At 46.3% G+C, this 18,189-nt stretch overlaps 1 protein-coding gene across 5 annotated transcripts in view; it reads right to left on the bottom strand.

Moving 5' to 3' along the window:
- col14a1a (collagen, type XIV, alpha 1a) overlaps nucleotides 1-18,189 on the bottom strand; it is an 85,151-nt gene that overhangs the window by 25,989 nt on the left and 40,973 nt on the right. For all 5 annotated transcript variants that reach the window (XR_003783431.3, XM_029127942.3, XM_029127941.3 and 2 more), the window contains 12 exons: nucleotides 17,398-17,547; nucleotides 15,301-15,417; nucleotides 13,458-13,604; nucleotides 12,036-12,110; nucleotides 9,826-9,965; nucleotides 7,518-7,641; nucleotides 3,943-4,086; nucleotides 3,632-3,796; nucleotides 3,512-3,550; nucleotides 3,293-3,431; nucleotides 2,164-2,306; nucleotides 1,870-1,979 (listed from right to left, as the gene is read on the bottom strand). Coding sequence is in view for 4 of the 5 variants with exons in the window: in XM_029127942.3 (XP_028983775.1) it covers nucleotides 1,870-1,979; nucleotides 2,164-2,306; nucleotides 3,293-3,431; nucleotides 3,512-3,550; nucleotides 3,632-3,796; nucleotides 3,943-4,086; nucleotides 7,518-7,641; nucleotides 9,826-9,965; nucleotides 12,036-12,110; nucleotides 13,458-13,604; nucleotides 15,301-15,417; nucleotides 17,398-17,547 (1,493 nt within the window). In the remaining variant the exon portion in view is untranslated. The remainder of the gene's footprint in view (nucleotides 1-1,869; nucleotides 1,980-2,163; nucleotides 2,307-3,292; nucleotides 3,432-3,511; nucleotides 3,551-3,631; nucleotides 3,797-3,942; nucleotides 4,087-7,517; nucleotides 7,642-9,825; nucleotides 9,966-12,035; nucleotides 12,111-13,457; nucleotides 13,605-15,300; nucleotides 15,418-17,397; nucleotides 17,548-18,189) is intronic.

The following is an 18,189-nucleotide window of genomic DNA, read 5'->3' as shown; positions in this document are numbered from 1 at the left end:
TGATTTCTTCCTTTGCTCTCCTTTCCCTCTCCTTCACCTGTTTGTGCTCCTTGGCTTGCAGTGTGTGTGTGTCTGTGCGTGTGCACGTGCTTCACTAAGCGGTGACAGATCCTGGTGTCTTCATAGGAAATTCTGAAACTAACACACACGCGGGCACGCACGCACACGCATGCGCACACACGCACCCCCCTCTTATTCACTTGTCTTCCTGTCTAAATGGAGATGAACACTTCGTCTGGCCAGGCAGCGTTCTGCATCTGTTCCCTCCCTCGACATTGTCAGGTTCTCCAGCAGAGAGACAGGAAACAATGGAGAAGACAAAAAGGCACTGAGGATGATGGACGGCTACTCCCTGACATTTTGAGGACTGAGATAAAGAAAGACGGAGTTGGTGGGCTGGAGTGCGGTTTGTGTTTATCAGAAACCCACAGTCCCAGTAAAAAATAACGCCGCGGCGCTACAGCCAAAGAAAAAGAATGTCTTTAAACGGTTTTGCCAGGACTAAACGATCCGCTCATCTGTTTCCAGCCATTTGTGAAACAAATGTTAACAAGACAAAATATGCAAATGTCCATTTCCGTCAGCTCCGTTTAAGAAAATACACCTCTTCAAGCAGATTCAAAGGAAATGCCTCTGAAGACAGAAAATTATTATTCTGCAGGTTGCTCTAATTATTTCTGTCAGCTAATGTTGATGCCGAAGTGTTTTGCAACGTGAATTAATCATTCACTGGGTCTGCTGAGGCCGGAACGCCGTCATTATTTATTCAGCGGAGGCATCTGCATCACTTTTTTCACTAAAACACTTTCTGGTCTCAAGTGAGAAGAAAATTGTCTTTTACTCAGTGAATATCATCAAATGTCTCCTTTCCCATTCTGCCAGGGTAATATGATACAACATCATTTACATAAAAAAATATTTGGATAGAAGCCCAGCGATTAAGGGAAATAGGAAATGTCTTTGTCAGAAAATCGGTGGGGAGGACAAACTAATATTGTCCCTGGTGGTCCAGTGTGGGAAACAGCAAGAAAGCCCTGAAATAAGCCAAGACAATGAAAACGCTTCTAATGACACAACAATTATTCTGATGCCAAATAATTTCAATTGGAGGCATCCTCAATCAAAAGCAACATCAGGTGTCAAAAATTCATATTTTTATTATTAATATTATTAGAATAACAAACTAAATGCAACAGTCCTGTCTTTCTGATGATTGTGATGCTTGATGATTGATTGATTCCCTGAGGTGAGATCTTAGTCTTTATTGACAGATGATTGGTTGAAACAACGTGCTGTCGCCAAACACGCTCTGCAGGATTAATTTCATAAAAGCACTGGAACGCTGGCGTAATCTATCGGTAATTTAATAAGGCGCTGTGAAATGCTAAAACCCCAGCTGTAACTTCATTACGTGGGACCACGGAGAGGTTCTAAAGTGTGGTGAAATTTGCAGCTTCACTCCCACTCTGTGCACTTCAATGGTCGAAAAGCAAAATAAAACGGGCGTAGAGAGAACAGTGGGGGGGGGGGGGGGTACTGTATATGCAGCTCACACACACACACACACACACACACACACACACACACACACACACACACACACACACACACACACACACACACACACACACACACACACACACACACACACACACACCAGAGCAATGACAGGTCAAGAAAAAACATATCCAGCCCAAGCGTCACTGGAAATTCACCCGACAGGCTTCAAAGCCTCAAACTCAAACTCAGGCTGGCGCGCTCCGTGCGCCGCCTGCTTCCCTCTGACCGCGTTCTGCATGTACTGGTGGCAGCAACAGCTGCACTTCACACTGGTGAAGGAAAACAAGCTCGGCTGAATTAAAGACTGACCTTGTGGAAGCTGCCGTGAAAGATTTTTTTTATTTGGGGTCCTTCAAAGGTGACGGTCTGGAAGTCTCCTCTGTAGTCGTAGTTGAAGAATTTCAGGTTTTTTTTAGAGTCTGTAGGAGGAGGATAGAAAATGTTGATGGGCATTGTGATCTGTGGAATTATTCAGTGAGCACTTTAGTTATTTATTTACTTCATGTTGGGTCAAAAGTGTTGATGAGCTCGAGCTATAATCAGTGATTTCTCTCTTACCTCTGGTGCATTATACTGTGTAGAAGTCAAGCGATTTAAACTCACTGTCCAGGATGAGTCCCACCAAGGGCTTGTTGGCTTTGTTAAGGATTTCCCACAATGCAAAGGGCTCTGGCGGGGTCTCCGGGAGAAGGCGGAGCATCATAGAAATGGTGTAGTCAGAGGGCAACCCTTCAGGATGAAGATACCTGGCGGGTGGAGCAGCAGGCAAACACAGTGAGCTCAGGTGTGCCCGGGGCGCGTCTCGGCTCCCTGTTTTCAAAGTGCAGCCGGCTCCTCTCGGCGATTGTGCTCCTGGCTGCCTCGCGCTCTCTCCGAGTGCGAGGCCTGTTTTTGATCAGAAAGGCTTTCGTGCGAGTGCTCCCCGAGTTTAATTCATCTCAGTTTGAACTTTTCGGCGCGCGTGTGGATGTCACCTCTCACAAGCTGAGCCGTGACAGAGGAGGGAGCCGACGCACGGACTGAAAACAGCGGCTGGTTGGTGAGAATCTCTGAAAATGTCTTACATCCAGCATTGGTTCAGACTGTAAAGAATATGTGTTTTACAAATGGCTGATCTGAAGCTGCAATCTGAAACCCACAAGGAACAGAGAAGGTTAACGAGAAAGACGGATCAATAAAACCCTTTGCTCTTACACTTTTCCCTATGAACTGGAAACATGGCAGATATTAGTGGGTATTGCCTCTTTATTGTTTATTACTCCAATAAACAAACAAGCTTCTGTTGCAAAAATGCATTTACTGAGTCTGTAAAAATAAAACAAGACCTTCAACAAAGTGTTGAACTACAGCATTAACAAAGGTCTAACTTCTAAATGCACGTGTGCGTGTGTGTGTGTTACTCCTCATAACAAAATATTGGCGACTTGTTCTCAGGTGTCGATTGATTTCGGCGGCAAACTAATTATTCTGCCCGTTCCGAACAAACTGTCGCTTCCAATTTCGCCTGCCGTCACTCGTTCTGCACGCGGACAGGCTGATGACGTCGCACAGGATGATCGTGATTGGAGAGATCGTGCGAATCGCAACATACACGCCAGCCGTAAATACTAAGTTTAAAGGCATGTGGTTTTGTTTGTCACAGTGATATTCTTTGGCTGTGATTCGCAGCTGTAATATTTTCCAGCTCAAACTGGTCTGCTATTCGTTCCATCAGCTATATTTCCTCACTCACTTTGTGGGCTGGGACACCAGGGCGTCGCGGTGTAACCTGTAGCACGGGAAGCTGTTGAAGGAGCCCGGCTCCAGAGACACTCCAGCCATGGTGCTGTACTCCTTCTCCACCAGGCCGAACATCTCCATCATACGGAAACCTGCAGGAAATCAGCTCACAGTCAATCACAGTGGGCTCACAGTCCGCACGCTGTCGCCATCATCAGCGCGAAGCGCTTACCTGCTATCGTGTTACCGCTCATCAAAACAGACGGACAAGCTGCAAGACAGAGGAGTCCGTTACTTCCTCCATGAATTGAGTTTGCTCTCGCTCCATCGAACAGAATGTGGCGCTACGTACTGGCAGTAGCGGCCTCGCAGACAAACGTGATCAGCTGCTCCTCGATCTTCTTCACTGCGTCCAGGTCGTCCACGAAGAACACGTGTCTGTCGCTGGGCTTGCTGGCGATGTTCACCAGCTCTCCGTAGTCGGCATCCGCGAAGCCGATGGCGAAGATGATGTAGCCTGAGAATTCAGTCAAACGAGAGGGGTCGTTACTGGAGGAAATGGAGTGGAATTGTTAAAGTGGCCCCTATTTACTATTATTAGCGTGTCAACGCTACGAGAAGCTGCTAATTTTGTCATTTGCTCCTGGGGCATTTAACGTTCACCTTCCATCTGCATCTCCTTGGACACCTTGTTGACGTCATCTTGGGAACGTCCGTCGGTCAGAACAACCAGGACCTTGGGAATGCCCCTCCTGGCCCCACCCTCTGGGGTGAAGATGGATTCTTTCACGTGTTTAATGGCCCGGCCTAAAAAGAAGAACAACCACAAAGCGATTTTATTTAAACAGCTGTACAGTGGCTGGTGGCTTCCTGTTTGAGTCATTTAAAGTACAGTACTTGGTTCCCAGTGATGTCACTAAACCTGTACATTAAAAAGGTTGATGTTTCCTGACTGGCCCTCGCAGCGGCGAGACTAAACTCTGCCCATCCGCAGCCACAGCCGTACGCTCTCACTGTGGACTTCACCCTGATTTAGTTCAGCAGAAATCCTCTCTTTCTTTGAGACAGCAGACGCGAGCGCGCCAAGTCGCAGTCTAGTCATTTGCTGTAAATGATCAGTTCAGGTTTTATTTTCATGCTGTCGTGAAACGAATGCCAATGCACTGAAGGGCGCTCCGGAGGAGGGAACACACACATATATTCATAGCCCACAGACGAAAAAAGAGAAAAAACTACTAGCTCGGTCCTTTCCTGTACTTTGTGAGGGACACTCTCCACTTCAATCCACTCATTTGCTCCGCGGCAGCGTCTAATTTAATGTTTAATCTCTCCATTTTTTGGAACATAATATTTTAATCACTTCATCAGGACTGGTGCATACGTTTTCTTGCTGGGTGCTGACAAGAGCAATGTGTTTTTTAATTGTATTTAAAATAATCACCTGATCTTGGCCTGGCTCAGAGGTGAATGCTGGCAACCTTTACTACAAGTTTAATGCACTTACTAATTAAAAAACATCTATTCTTCAGGTCGTTCAGTGAAATTAATAAAACACATAATTATTGCATGATGATGGATGACCTAAGGCCCGCGGAACCAGATTTAGGTCAAGTGTCCACTAGCTTTGGAGAGGTGAACAGACCAATATGGAAATGTCTCACTCCAGTCTGTCAAAGCCTTTAATTTAGATGAGCTTTTGACAGCGTGCAGGTCGAGTGGCAGTGGACTTCATCAGTCAATAGAATCTGTCTAGACAGCTTGAAAAGGTTTCAAGAGCTGCAAATGACAAGCAACACTGAGGATGTAGGTGATGAATTTAATGGTGTCTTATTTGTAGTACTATATGTGCTTCAAGCCCATAAAATATGAATATCAAGTTTTGTAAAATTCAAAACACATAGGAAAGAGTTGCACTCAATCGTCAGATCATTCTTTGCTGCTGACCTTAAAACATTAAATTAGGTTAAATCACTTGACGTGACACGAAAAGAATATTTATGGTGTTATAGTGCATCTAAGCCATGGACAGTGATACTAACATTTACACAGTGCCCATCAGGACGTGATTCATCTACTGTTCTCATCCTGACCTTTTCTTTGTTTTATTGACAATTTAAACTCTAGAAGAATATAGAGAGTATAATCCAAAAATGAACAGCAATATGCAGTGAATGGCTTCACACTGATAAAACATATACAATATGTTGTGTAATTTGTTTGGTATGAACTAATGTGTGTTGCGTAAATGTTTTCCAGCATCTAACTACTGTAAGCCAAAAACCCTCAGACCACATCCTCCCCTGTGTGTGTGTGTGTGTGTGTGTGTGTGTGTGTGTGTGTGTGTGTGTGTGTGTGTGTGTGTGTGTGTGTGTGTGCGCATTTAATGCAGTTGTCACTGATGACAAATGACACAATGCTTGGCCTGTAAAGTGTTGTGCTGTCAAATATCTTCCCGATGTCCGGTGATCGCGCTGGGCGAGACTAGAATTACAGCGACCAGCCAGGCGTGAAGTGAGACAGGACAGAGCAAAGGAGACAGGAGACGAGAATGAGAGGGAAGAGGAGACGTCTCAAACAGGCAAGCATGGTTTGGTAACAAAACAATTTTAGTAGCTAGTCTGTTTAAAGTCGCATGAATCAGTTCCATCCCTTTTAAATGATCTATTCCAGGTAGGATTTGGTCAAAAGAAGACGCTGCCACCAATCCTCCTATTATGAATGCAGAGCCACAAAATCCTCCAATAATTAGAAACGTATAATAAATTCCTCAGCGTGCTTTGAAGAAAAAGGGACGGGCACCTTTGAAAAAACACAATAGATACTAAAAACGTTTGACTGGCTTTTGTAGTCGGTGAAACTCATTCGTGGCCTTTCGTGTCGTCATTTCTGGATTTTTGAAATGAAAAAGACTGGAAACAGTGAGGACCACTCATAACTACACAGTCAAAGCAGAGGGAAGTTAATCTGACTTCAATCACAGAGAGAATATTACACCCTGGCTAATCCAATGTGTGACTTAAGGATTAAAGCCCAACTTTACATGCAGTAGTGTCACACGTAGCTAGAGTAAAACACACTCAAATCAAGCAGCGTCCAGTGATTCTGAAGACAAGGACCCTATGTGAAAAAGGCAACACACGCACAAGTCACACTCACTAACAAACAGTCTGTGAGGAGAACTCCCGCATCAGCGTCTGCATACTGTAGTGTCTATTCAACAGACTTAATGTACTACCAGTCTTCTCTCCACCTCAAACGTTGCCACAACAGTGGCTCTATGGCTAAACGAATCGATTTACAGGCTGCAGAATCTTGCTGTGAAATTGTATGGTTTTGAGAACGAGTTAAAAATGCATTTTCCAAATGTTTTCTTAACCCGAGGGTTTTAGGATGCAGCATCTGAAGTAAGTAGCTTTTCAGAGCAGCAGTGGGAGAGGCCTGAGCAGTGGTGGGCTTTCTTGTGGGCTTCTGTGTGCGCCAGAGGCTACGGGCTGAAAAGGCAGAAGGCTTCAGTCTTTTATTTGAGGGCTTTGGAGGATTTCGACACAGTGGGGGGTCCTGATGAGGTCTCAGAGGAGAATTTGAGGTTTAATATTTTAAAAAGACGAAGATACAGGATGGTTTGGTGTTTGGAGATCAGACATCAGCCATGAAAGCCAGAAAATCTAGTACTTTACCACTGGTAAAGACACCATGTGCATGGTGTCAGAATACACACCGTGCAGGACCCTGTGGCATAAAGACAGAGTCAGACTTGTCTGAACGGTGGAGATGATTAATTCTTGCATGTACGTGGGCATGTGTGGCTCAGCCTGTATTAGCCCAGTAAGCCGCCTCCTGCTCTCGCTGCTGTGGGGAAAATTAAACTTCGCCCGACGACCACTCTCGCACTCGCATTCAGATAAGACGCCACCTGTGCGACAAAGAGCCGGTGCAGCCGAGCAAAAGACAGGAAAGAGCGTGGGGCGACGAGGGAGAATGCAGACGGGGGGAAGAGAGTGAACAAAGAGCAGAGCCAAAGTGAGAGCACGCTGGAGTGGAGGCTACAGGGAGGATGAGCTCCCAGCACAAGTCCAGGAGCAGCAGTTTAATGTCTGGTACAACACTGCAATGATGAAAGAACGCGCCACTGAGCAACGGACCGGACCTCATCTACACGGACAAACAGCTGCACTCTTCACATTACATCTGATCTGACTATATTAACAGTCAGGACTTCACTCTCATGCTGTTCTGACCTGTCTTGGTGTTCCCTCCCTTGTATCTGATCCTCTGAATAGCTTCCAGCAGCGCCTCCTTGTTGCTATGGGAACTCAGCTGGAATTCGGTCCGAGCGTCGTCGCTGAACTGAGCAATGGCCACCTGGGGAGAGACGCAGACAGACAGGCAGGCAGGCAGACAGGCAGACAGACAGACAGACAGACAGACAGACAGACAGACAGACAGACAGACAGACAGGCAGGCAGGCAGGCAGGCAGGCAGGCAGGCAGACAGACAGACAGACAGACAGACAGACAGACAGACAGACAGGCAGGCAGGCAGGCAGGCAGGCACGCACACACACACACACACACACACACAGTGAATTAAGTTTGCAGCGCATGTCGAGCTCAATCTAAAAAAACAAAACAAAAGGAAAACAAAAAACATCGTCAGGAACATTTTGGTTTGAAACTGGCTCCGGGGGGGAAGCTTTACCCCTAAATTTAAACTCTGGCACCATCTGCGAATACTCATGTCGTTCGTGTAACGCTTTTCTATATTTGTGCGTGCAGTTGGTTTAATCTGTTTCCAACCCACCAAACAAGAGGCCAAGTTAAACCAACTGCTCGTGTGGCATTATTTGTGTGTTATGGAGCCAAATGACTGGTTCAGGTCCAAGAAATCTAATATTTAGCTCATTAACGCATTAATTCTCTTAATTATTTCTCAACATCAACAGCGTTAATGTGCAGATAATGAAGCTGACAGGCTGAACATGCCACACAGGAAGTACATTCATGACAGCGGTCACCACTGTCACCTCAGGGCTGGGGGTCGTTATACTTTACAAACTGGACATATAAAATAAAAGCCCCACTATTATATTACAGCCTTATTTTATGAAGGTCTCTCGATAGAAATGCACTAAAATATACCCAAACTCCCAAATCAGAGCAGTGATCAATCTAATTGCCGTGGTGTAAGAGGGGGCGAACCACGGTTTCCTCCAGATTGCTAATGGTGCTGTTGTTGGCTGAGCGCGGCCCACACTCACCGGCCAACCTTCGCTTTACTCCACAGCCAAGTCGCTCACATTACAGCCAGCGCTCGGCTCCTCGGAGCCTACTTCCAGGAGGTTGTGGGGCACAGGGAGGGTAACAAACTGCCTAACAGCAGACATTACACAAATGAAAAAAAAGGCCGGCAGCGGGTGACGGATGAACCTGCTGAGCTCGGCTGGAGCGGTGGGGGGTGGGGGGGGGGGCAAAGGACGGAGATCACGACCACTACGGAGAATTAAGGCTCCAAGTTAGAGTCTGGTATTACTATTGATAACCTGATCTCGAGTAACACTCCAAGCAGAGGAGATGCTATTATTCACTGGGGTAGTGCCATTGGATGAGTTTATAGAAGGAGTCACGCTGACACGGCGTGAACCAGACTTAACAGGAGTTAAGGCCACTTAGCAGGCAAAGCAAATACTCACTCACTGGGGGTTTAAAGTTCCTACTTTTCCCAACTTTTCTGCGGATAAAAAGCTGTGATCATGCTGAATTTGATATTTTGTTCTAAAGCGTCCTACAGATCTCAGTTAAAGCCAAACAATCGGCCATCAGCAAACAACAAAGGGGGAAAAAACATTTTAATTGTCAGAGGAGTCATTTGTCAAATTGTAATTCATTGTGTCGATAATAAATTTCTGTCTGAAATGGAACAACTAGAATAAAATAAAATTTTGGGAATATCATTCACATTAAATCCTGTTAATACGTTCAGTATGAGTGATATTTCATTATCCACAGAAAGGCTTTGTAGTTTCACAAAGGTTTGAAAGGAAATGAAAACTCCTCTTTTGCCTTTTGCTCAGTAGCTGCAGCTGAAATGGATTTGGATCATTTCTCCTGCCACTGATGTTATTTCTAAAACTTATCATCATGGCATCAGTGTCACGCTGCATTTCCTGTGAACCTCCACTGAGCCTCGGCCCCGACTCGTGTTCCTGACGCGCCACACTCTGCCATAAGCAGCGACTGCGCGGTGCAGACGGTCCGATGAGGCCGACAGAACCAGAGCAGACGCGACTCTGGGTGTCTAGAGAACCCTACGCTCCGACTGGAAGTTTAATTTCCTGACCAGAATACGGATACATCTCTCACTCCGATCACACAGAATGGACGGTTTGTGGCTTCAGCCTCGGTGTCCTGTACTAACATGGAAGCTCCCTATGGTTAGACATAGCATCTACATTAACTAACCATTAGGTCCAGACCACCTGCTGGGGCTCTTGATCCTGCACATTCATTTTCCCTGTGCTAAAACGACTCAGGCGACTATAGCACTGACCTGGGTGCCGTCGGGTCCGATCAGATCCAGCGAGCCCATGGTGCTGTAGAGGAAACCCGTGATCTTCATGAAGTTGTCGTCGCCGATGGACCAGGAGCCATCGACCAGGAACGCCAGGTCAGCCTTGGCCTCTTTACACACTAGAAAGACAAAAGGAGGACATATAGGCAGAGACACATATAGATTCAGTCAGCACATAATCTCATCTCTGCATTTATAAAGTAATTTCATAGAGAGCGGACGTCAGCAGAGGACAAAGCACAAGTTGAATGTTAACTGGCTGCCTAATAAATTCACACTGGGTAAATTTGCATGAAGCCCTGTAAGTGTACGTCCAACGGAGCAGGGTAAATATGCACACACGGAATCTCCAGATTAATCTGCTCGCTGCAGAGTTTATATGATTAGGTACAGTATAGCGCACAGTGTCTAATTCAGAATAACAAATTCACCACAAATATATTCTCCAGTACATCCAGTGCTTTATTTTTACCTCCTGTCATAAGCTCCTTAGTCGTATTCCCAATCCAGGGATCCAGGTTTCTAAATGACTCCCAGCAGGATTATCATTGCTGCTGAAAGTTTTTTCCCGCGGTTTTAACAAGTTTGCCTCATTTGCAACCACACAGTATCGCCGTCCACGGATTCCTGGGAAAAATCCTGCATTGCACCTACAGGACGCTGCGAGGTAAATTCAAACCGGAGCCAAAAGGAGAAAATAGAGCTGGATAGAAAAATACAGGTAATGACAAAGACAACTGTTTGCATTGTAGGTTCGACTTTATTCACTCCTGCTGCTTGTCAGAAAGGCCGAGTTAAAAGGTCAGCAGCAGAATGTTTTGACTATGCTTCATGATCCGTCTTGATTTAAATCTCTCCGTTCGCAGCTCTGCCGCCACTCGTCCTGTCGCCGTCGGAGGGGGGGGGGGCCTCGCTCCCCTTTGGCCCGCGTCCCCGCGGCCCTGTTCTGGGTAAAGGTTGCTGTCATCACAGACAGAGCCACGGATCTAACAAAGGTCAGAAGTTTTGACAAAAATGCTGAGAGAGGGATCAGCGAGTGCGGAGCCACGCGAGAGCGGATCCGGCTCCGGATCGGCCTCACTCGTTCTATTGGAGGGAAGGAAGAGGAGGAACGTTCCTGCTTTTCACAGGATGCTGTTTGTGTTTTATATATTTTTACACGCTGGCCGCGGTGGAATTTGGCCCGATATGTTTTACTTTGACAAGTTTTTGTGTCTTCTTTATGCTGTAGCCCTTGACGCTAAGCACTGGTGAAGTCCATGACTGCCTCTCTGTTTTAGGGCTGCTACACTAGATAAGGACAACAACCCGCCCACCCTCTGCCACAGCTTTGCTTCACAAACAGTGGCATGTCTCACAAAAAAGTGTTTTTTTTTTTACCCGTGACAGAAAATATAACTTCAAATTTCCCCAAAACAACACAAAAACATGAAGTGAAAGAACAGACTGCAAGCACCACTTTGTTCACAGCAGCTCGTGGATGAGCAGGATTTAAATGCACACCTACATTATTGTTGCGTATTGATTCTTTTATTACATGGCTCGTGAACTGGCCCGCGTGTTACTCTGTGATGCGGCACAAAGAATTTACAAAGCTCAAGTGACAAAACTAGAGCAGCAGAGAGCCTCCAGTCGATCCATGAATAAAATACAGTGAGGGGAGAAGCCTAATTGATCCCCTGCTGGCTTTGCAAGTTTGCCCACTGACAAAGAAATCATCAGTCTATAATTTTAATGGCGGGTTCATTTGATGAGTGAGAGAGAAAAAGAATGTGGAGAAACGCTTTTCAAAAAAGTTCTTAATTGATTAGCATTTTAATGAGTGAGACAAGTGTTTGATCAGCAGGATTCCTGGCTCCCAGGTGTTTGTGGTACAGGTAACAAGATGAGAATAGAAGCACGGCCTTTAGGAGAGAGAGAGAGTGTGTGTGTGTGTGTGTGTGTGTGTGTGTGTGTGTGTGTGTGTGTGTGTGTGTGTGTGTGTGTGTGTGTGTGTGTGTGTGTGTGTGTGTGTGTGTGTGTGTGTGTGTGTGTGTAATAAACTCAGATCTGGGCTAATAGTTGATGCTTTCTTACAACAATCCCACAGTGTGCGCCTGAAACCTGATTTCCTGCCCAGTACTGCTGTAAGTGGACATTGTATTGGGACAGGTGAAGGTGCACGTGGTGTGTGTTTTGTCCTTGCTCACCTTCTTTAGCAGGCGGGATGGTGGGAGGGGGCTCTGTGGTGGGCGGGTCGGTCGGAGCCGGAGTGGGTGCTGGCACTGGACACACAAACACAGCAGGGAAACACGACAGGGCCATCAATCATGATGGAAGTGACAAGTGCACATCAGCATCTCGTCTGGGTTTGTCTGACACACACACACACACACACACACACACACACACACACACACACACACACACACACACACACACACACACACACACACACACACACACACACACACACACACACACACAGCAGAAGTAGCAGTTCTTCTCAAGGTTAATGCTTTCTAATCATCTCCCGCTTCTAGTGCTAAAACTATAATATACACTATAATCTTTTTTCTATCCTTCTGTCTAAATTTCTATCTTCACTTCCTTCCACAAAATGTGGACAGCAAAGGATTTGGAGCTCAATGTCTGACCAGGAGCTGTTTTTAGAGGCAGAAACAGCCCCAGGGTAAGGTATGACTCAGTGCCAAGCCAATTACTTGACCGTGGGTTGTGTCAAACTAAGGTATAACGACTAAACCACACTGGAAAAAAAGGTGGATGCAGAGAGGACAACTAGACTAGATTGTAGGTTAAATGAAGCACAGGCATTAAATACTGCAGCAAATGCCATTTAAAAAAATACTTAAACACATTCTTCAAGACTGTATGAAGTCGTAATTTCCCTCTATTGCTTTGAAAATATTAAAACCTAATTTTAATGCATAAAATAATGAGACTCAGTCTAAAAGTGGCCATTCTGTATAATAATCACATCCACGTTTTCCTGATGATACTGACAGGACTGAATTTATACAGAACTCTTACAGTTTACCCACAATATTTACTAAAACCCAAGTGCAGAGACTCCTGTTGAATGTAATCCACAGACATCTACTGACAACCTGTGAATCAGTGTGCGTGTGTGTGTGTGTGTGTGTGTGTGTGTGTGTGTGTGTGTGTGTGCGCGCGCGTGTGTCAGACCATATCTATAACCCTGGTTGTGAGATGAGCCTTCCTCATCCCTGGAGCTGTGCAGTTCACCTCAGCTCATCAGCTGGCCAATGAACTGCAACAGTTTAATCTATCTTCTCACAGAGAGCGAAGAGACCGAGGGCGAAGGAGGACGGCAGAAAAGCCAGACGCAGGGAGCGGAGGCGCGTTAGAGGAGGGAGTTGCACAGGTGAGACAGCTGGGTGGCAGAAGGTGACTTTGAGGGGAAAGCAGATGGGCAGATGGGGAAAGAGATGTGAGAAGCGATGGCACGGAGTAATGGAACAAAATGAGATCGAAAAGTAGGACGGGAGGAATGAGGGTGTGATCATGGACTCGTGATGGGGTGAACAACAGAGGAAGGAGCCGAGCGTGAGCCATCAGACGGAATCATATAGAAAACAAGTGGAGCATACGCGTCATGTCGGTGATGGAGACCGAGGGTCCCTCCAGTTCCTGCATCTGCGTGTGAACGCTGATCTGGTACTGGCTGCTGGGGAAGAGGTCGTAGAAGCAGTTTCGGGAAGCGGCGCCTCCCAGGTTCACTTCCTGCCTCTGACCATCTGCAGGGAAGCAGCCATGGAGACATGTGTGAGTGGAAAATAGGACGTAGCAAGTAGGACATTTTTATTAAAAAAAGATGCTGGTTGTTGTCAGAACTTCTATGAAGAAACTATTGTTTTGCTCAAACAGGGGTTCCATTATTCAGGTGACGTTATTCAATCTTAAGATTCAGTTCCCGTTGGATTGCAGATTGTACAGTAAGTACTTTCAATTTAGTGTTTGTTTTGAAAGTCAGTGGAGGCACGGAGGAAAAAACTCAATAAGAATTTATGCTGGCAGGCAAAAAAGGACAAAGCGAAAAATGGCAGCACACACACGCACACGCGCGCACACACACACACACACACACACACACACACACGCACACACTAATAACTGTCATTTGTCAGTTTCATTAGCCTAATTCTATTTCCTAATGCGACTCACATCTTACAGAATGACGAGTTAACCCCTCCTCCACCCACCAAACAGCCACAGATAATTAAGTTTAGGGAAACAGCTGTCACCCAGGAGCTGCACTTTTCCATTTGAGGAGGTGTTTAAGCAGCTGGTTGGCTCTGTGTGGATTAAACCTGAATCTCAGCGCTCCTCCAGCTAGAATATTCAACTACTGCTCAGAGACGGGAGTAGGGGGAGAAGCAGAGGGAGACTGAAGCCCTCCTCCATCCCTTTGACTGTTGTTTCTGTACGTGCAGGACCTTTACCACATCTGCTTTTATTATGAGATATGATGACATTTAGCGGTTACATTCATAGACACAAATATTGAAAAGGCTGAGCTGAGATTTGACACCGTTGTGTTTAAACAGAATAAAGCCAAGCTGGAGATAATAATAGAACAGAGCTTTCTGTGACAATAGTTCCTATATGAACTGATCATCCTCCGAGAACGAGTAACCCAAAGCTGTCGTCAACTACCGCCTGGTTCAGGGGTTTAATTAAAGCTTTTATAGGTTGCATGTAAACATCTGATTCAAAGTAAAGGTAAAATGAGATTTTTGCTTTTAGATTAAAATTGACTTTGGTAGTGCAGTTTATTTCTCCCCTCCCTCTTTTTGTCTCCATCTATTTCAGTTCCTTTTAATAATGCAGTGGTCTATTCAAAAAGCCTCACAGCAGTTTCCTTCCATGTTATTTGAAGGTGAGAGACTGTGTTGTTGTCACATGTGTCTTTCCTTTCAGCAAACACAGATTCATGAATATTCTGTACCATGTTAACTGCAGCCACACGAGCACAACAGGAATATGTAAGAGTTATTTCCTCAGAGGCTCATATTAATATGATTCAGGCGACGTGGAACCTACAGCACAGCCAACGCACACATACCTCAAAGAGTTGTTGTGTTAGTTTTAAGACAAGGGCGCACTGTGAATGTATGAGGCAACACATTCAGAGTTTCAGGCTTCTCAACAAACATCGCAAACCTCGTAACCCTTTGGATTTACCGACTAAATTACATTCCAGTCACTTCACTGTGTGTTTGAGGGCTTCTGCTTTTAAACTTTAGTCTGCAGTTGTTAAACTAATCCCGGCCGCGGTTCAGAGACGACGCGGCTTTGAGCTGCCGCACAAAGAATGAAACCAATCAAAGCTGGGAGTCAAGACGTGAGCTCCCTTTTCGCTCCCTCGCCGCACCTGAGAACTGAGACGAGGGCTGACGCGCCCCAGAGCGCTGCGGGGCGTACAGTACTTACTGAGCGTGGACTGGATGGACGCCCTGTACAGCGTCGCGTGCGGCAGCGGCTGCCACTGGACGCACATGCTGTTGTGACGCAGCTGGTAGGTGGACAGGCCGGAGACGCCGAGGAACACTGGGGAGAAACACCAGCGAGGGGTGATCAGCTTCACAATCAGCTCCAGGCAGAAACTACTGTACACTTAAATCTGCAAACTACAGTAACCGGACACAGTAATCGATATTTATAATTTATGTCCGCTCACTGCTGTAATGTATGGAAACTCTAATGTCTTTCGGTTCCCATCGTTTGCCGTCCAACAAACTCGCATTTTTCAGCCTTTTTAAAACACCAGCGTGTTTTCGTTCCTCTTTCAAGTAGCCTCTATTGGCCAGAGCCCCAGCAGAGGCTCAGACGCCCCCCGCCGAGGGATCCGGCGGGCTGCGTGCCAGCCTGCTGCGACGCTTTCAAAGGACTCATTACAGCTACTTTGCATCTTATTCATAACGTGGAGTGAAATAAATCGTGTAAACTAAACTGTTAAAAAATGAAACGTATTTGCTGGTATTGTGCAGCGCGGGGCGCGCGTGGGAGGGCCTGGTCTGCAGACAAAAGCGGTCAAAAATAGTGCGGGTCACAGAACTCAGGCGTCTGGAAGCTCGAGTAAACCGTGAAGTGGCCAAAACGAGCCGGGCCTGTGCAGAAACAATGAGCCGTGATGCAGCAAAATGCTAAACGCGGCGAGCGACTTAAACAGTTGACGCTGGTTCGGCAGCGAGGTTTCAGTGAACCATAGACAAACAAACCTCCCCGGAGCCGCTTTGACTTCTGTTCTCCCCGCTCCCTCGTTAACAGAATGTGCTGATGGTGTACAATAAACTTTGCTCTTGCGCCAGTAAGTGGGTATTTTATGCTGGGACCATATGGCAGGTGCCTTATTTTAAATACTGGTGAATAATGCATTTGACAGCCCATCATCCCTCCCAATAATGTGCGCACGCACACAAGCGCATGGGCCACGCGCGCACGTACAATGGATGAACATCAGCGCATGAATATGGATTTATGTAATCATGTGTAGAAGCATGTACAGGCAGACCAGAATGCAGCCGGCTGCTTCAGGGAACCCACCCATCGTCTGCTCGGCCCCTCATCCGCCGCTGTCCTCCCTCCGTCCCCGCGTTTGTCTGCAGGCATTAACTCTGAACCACGTGGAGACTCTGTGGCCAGACGCGGCATCTGCTTAGTAAGTTGCCCTCAGTGAAGTTTCCACAGCGCTTCTCATCATCATACTGTATCTGTTTACAGTTGGGAGCAGCGGTTCAACCCCTCCTTACGCTTAGCTTTTAAATAACATCTTATTCCCCTCCTTTGACGTTGTGATTATTCTAAAGACGTCCTGAGAGCGCGCTGATTGAGCGGAGGAAAACAAACTGTTAAGTTAAACCTGAAGTGCAACAGAAGCGAAATGCGAACCACATAAAACTTCATTCGAGGGAAACGGCTTCATTTCCTTCACTGGGCCTCGCGGTGCCGATAAACAGGGTTTCTGCTATATGCTAGCACGCGTAATTTATCGACGCAAACATGCCAGTTGGCTCCTATGGCTAAACTGCAATGAATGCAGTGCACTCTGGGAAATAAGTTACTGTATCTCCACCCTATTAGAATAAAAAATGACCGCGCACATCTCCTTAATAAATCGCGGTTTCCCTACAGCGCGCTACAAATATGGGCAATAAATTCACTTATGCATGTGTAATATGGGAACATTCGACGCGTCTGAGAATTTCGCTGTATGAATCACTCCGGCATCCGGGAGAAAATATGTGTCCTGCTGAATACGCAGTGATGAGTCATTTGTTTCATCTTGGTCAACATAGAACTTGGAAAATCTATACGGCAGAAATCTACAGGGTTTCTGCTGCAAGGTGGACGTGGGAAGACCAACGTGCACATGACTGACAATACCAGTAAAGGGACTGGTAGGTGGTTTTAACCTACAATCCACTCCCTGGCCACGTTGCATGATGTTCACCTTTATTAATATTAATGAAGAAGAGTAAACCTTTCCCAGAATCAGTGCGTTTGCAGCGGTGTGAGGCGAACGCTTACACGTCTTGGCGTTCACGTGCAGCGGCTGACTTTGTCCTGCTGGGTAGGAAGCTGTCACCTCGACGCTGTACTCAGTCCCACTCAGCAGATTCAGGAGGAGAACGGAGTTGGCGTCTTCTCCCACTGATGTCTCCAGAACCGGTCCTGGAACTGTCAAAAGGTTCTGCATTTATATATGAACATGATCAAAGACAGAATGTTTAAAGCCAATTCATGTCGTTTGGGATTCGTAGGGTTAATGTTACAGCTACTATCAAACATTTTTAGCTGCATTCTTTCATTTCTTTAACCCTTACAACAGTAGGACAGGCTGCGTAATACAGAGTTCAGCTGTCAACAAGCTGTGCTCAATGTCTGTAAAGACAAGTGGTAAATGCGCCTCCATTACTCTGTGTGATTCATCAGGCACGAACACACGGGAAAATACCGGGGTGAGTTACAACCTACAGTTTATGAGTACATCTATTCCAAATAATCATCCTGCAGATGAAACTGCTTTCACTCAACACACACAACTAAGACCAGTAATTAACTTTGCATCACGGGCCGCTGAGAAGCTACTTAACGGGAAACGGAGCGGACGCCGATCCGTGTGTAGCCGTGGAGGTGAGTGAGCGTGTCGTGCTTTTAGCTACAATGTGTTGCACTTGCACACAGTAAATCAAGAGTAGCTGCATGTGGGGGCGTGGGGATAGACACGCTCAGGCACCACAGCTGCCTCCACGTAGCGCTATGCTACAGAGAACAGTCTGGAGCTGGATGCTCAGGCACACAGGAATTGTGTTTAGGTTT

The sequence above is a fragment of the Betta splendens genome, chromosome 16 (genome assembly GCF_900634795.4).
Source record: "Betta splendens chromosome 16, fBetSpl5.4, whole genome shotgun sequence".
In the NCBI taxonomy this organism is placed as follows: Eukaryota; Metazoa; Chordata; class Actinopteri; order Anabantiformes; family Osphronemidae; genus Betta; species Betta splendens.
Note: the sequence above shows the minus strand (reverse complement) of the source record. Positions and strands in the feature narration are given on the sequence as shown.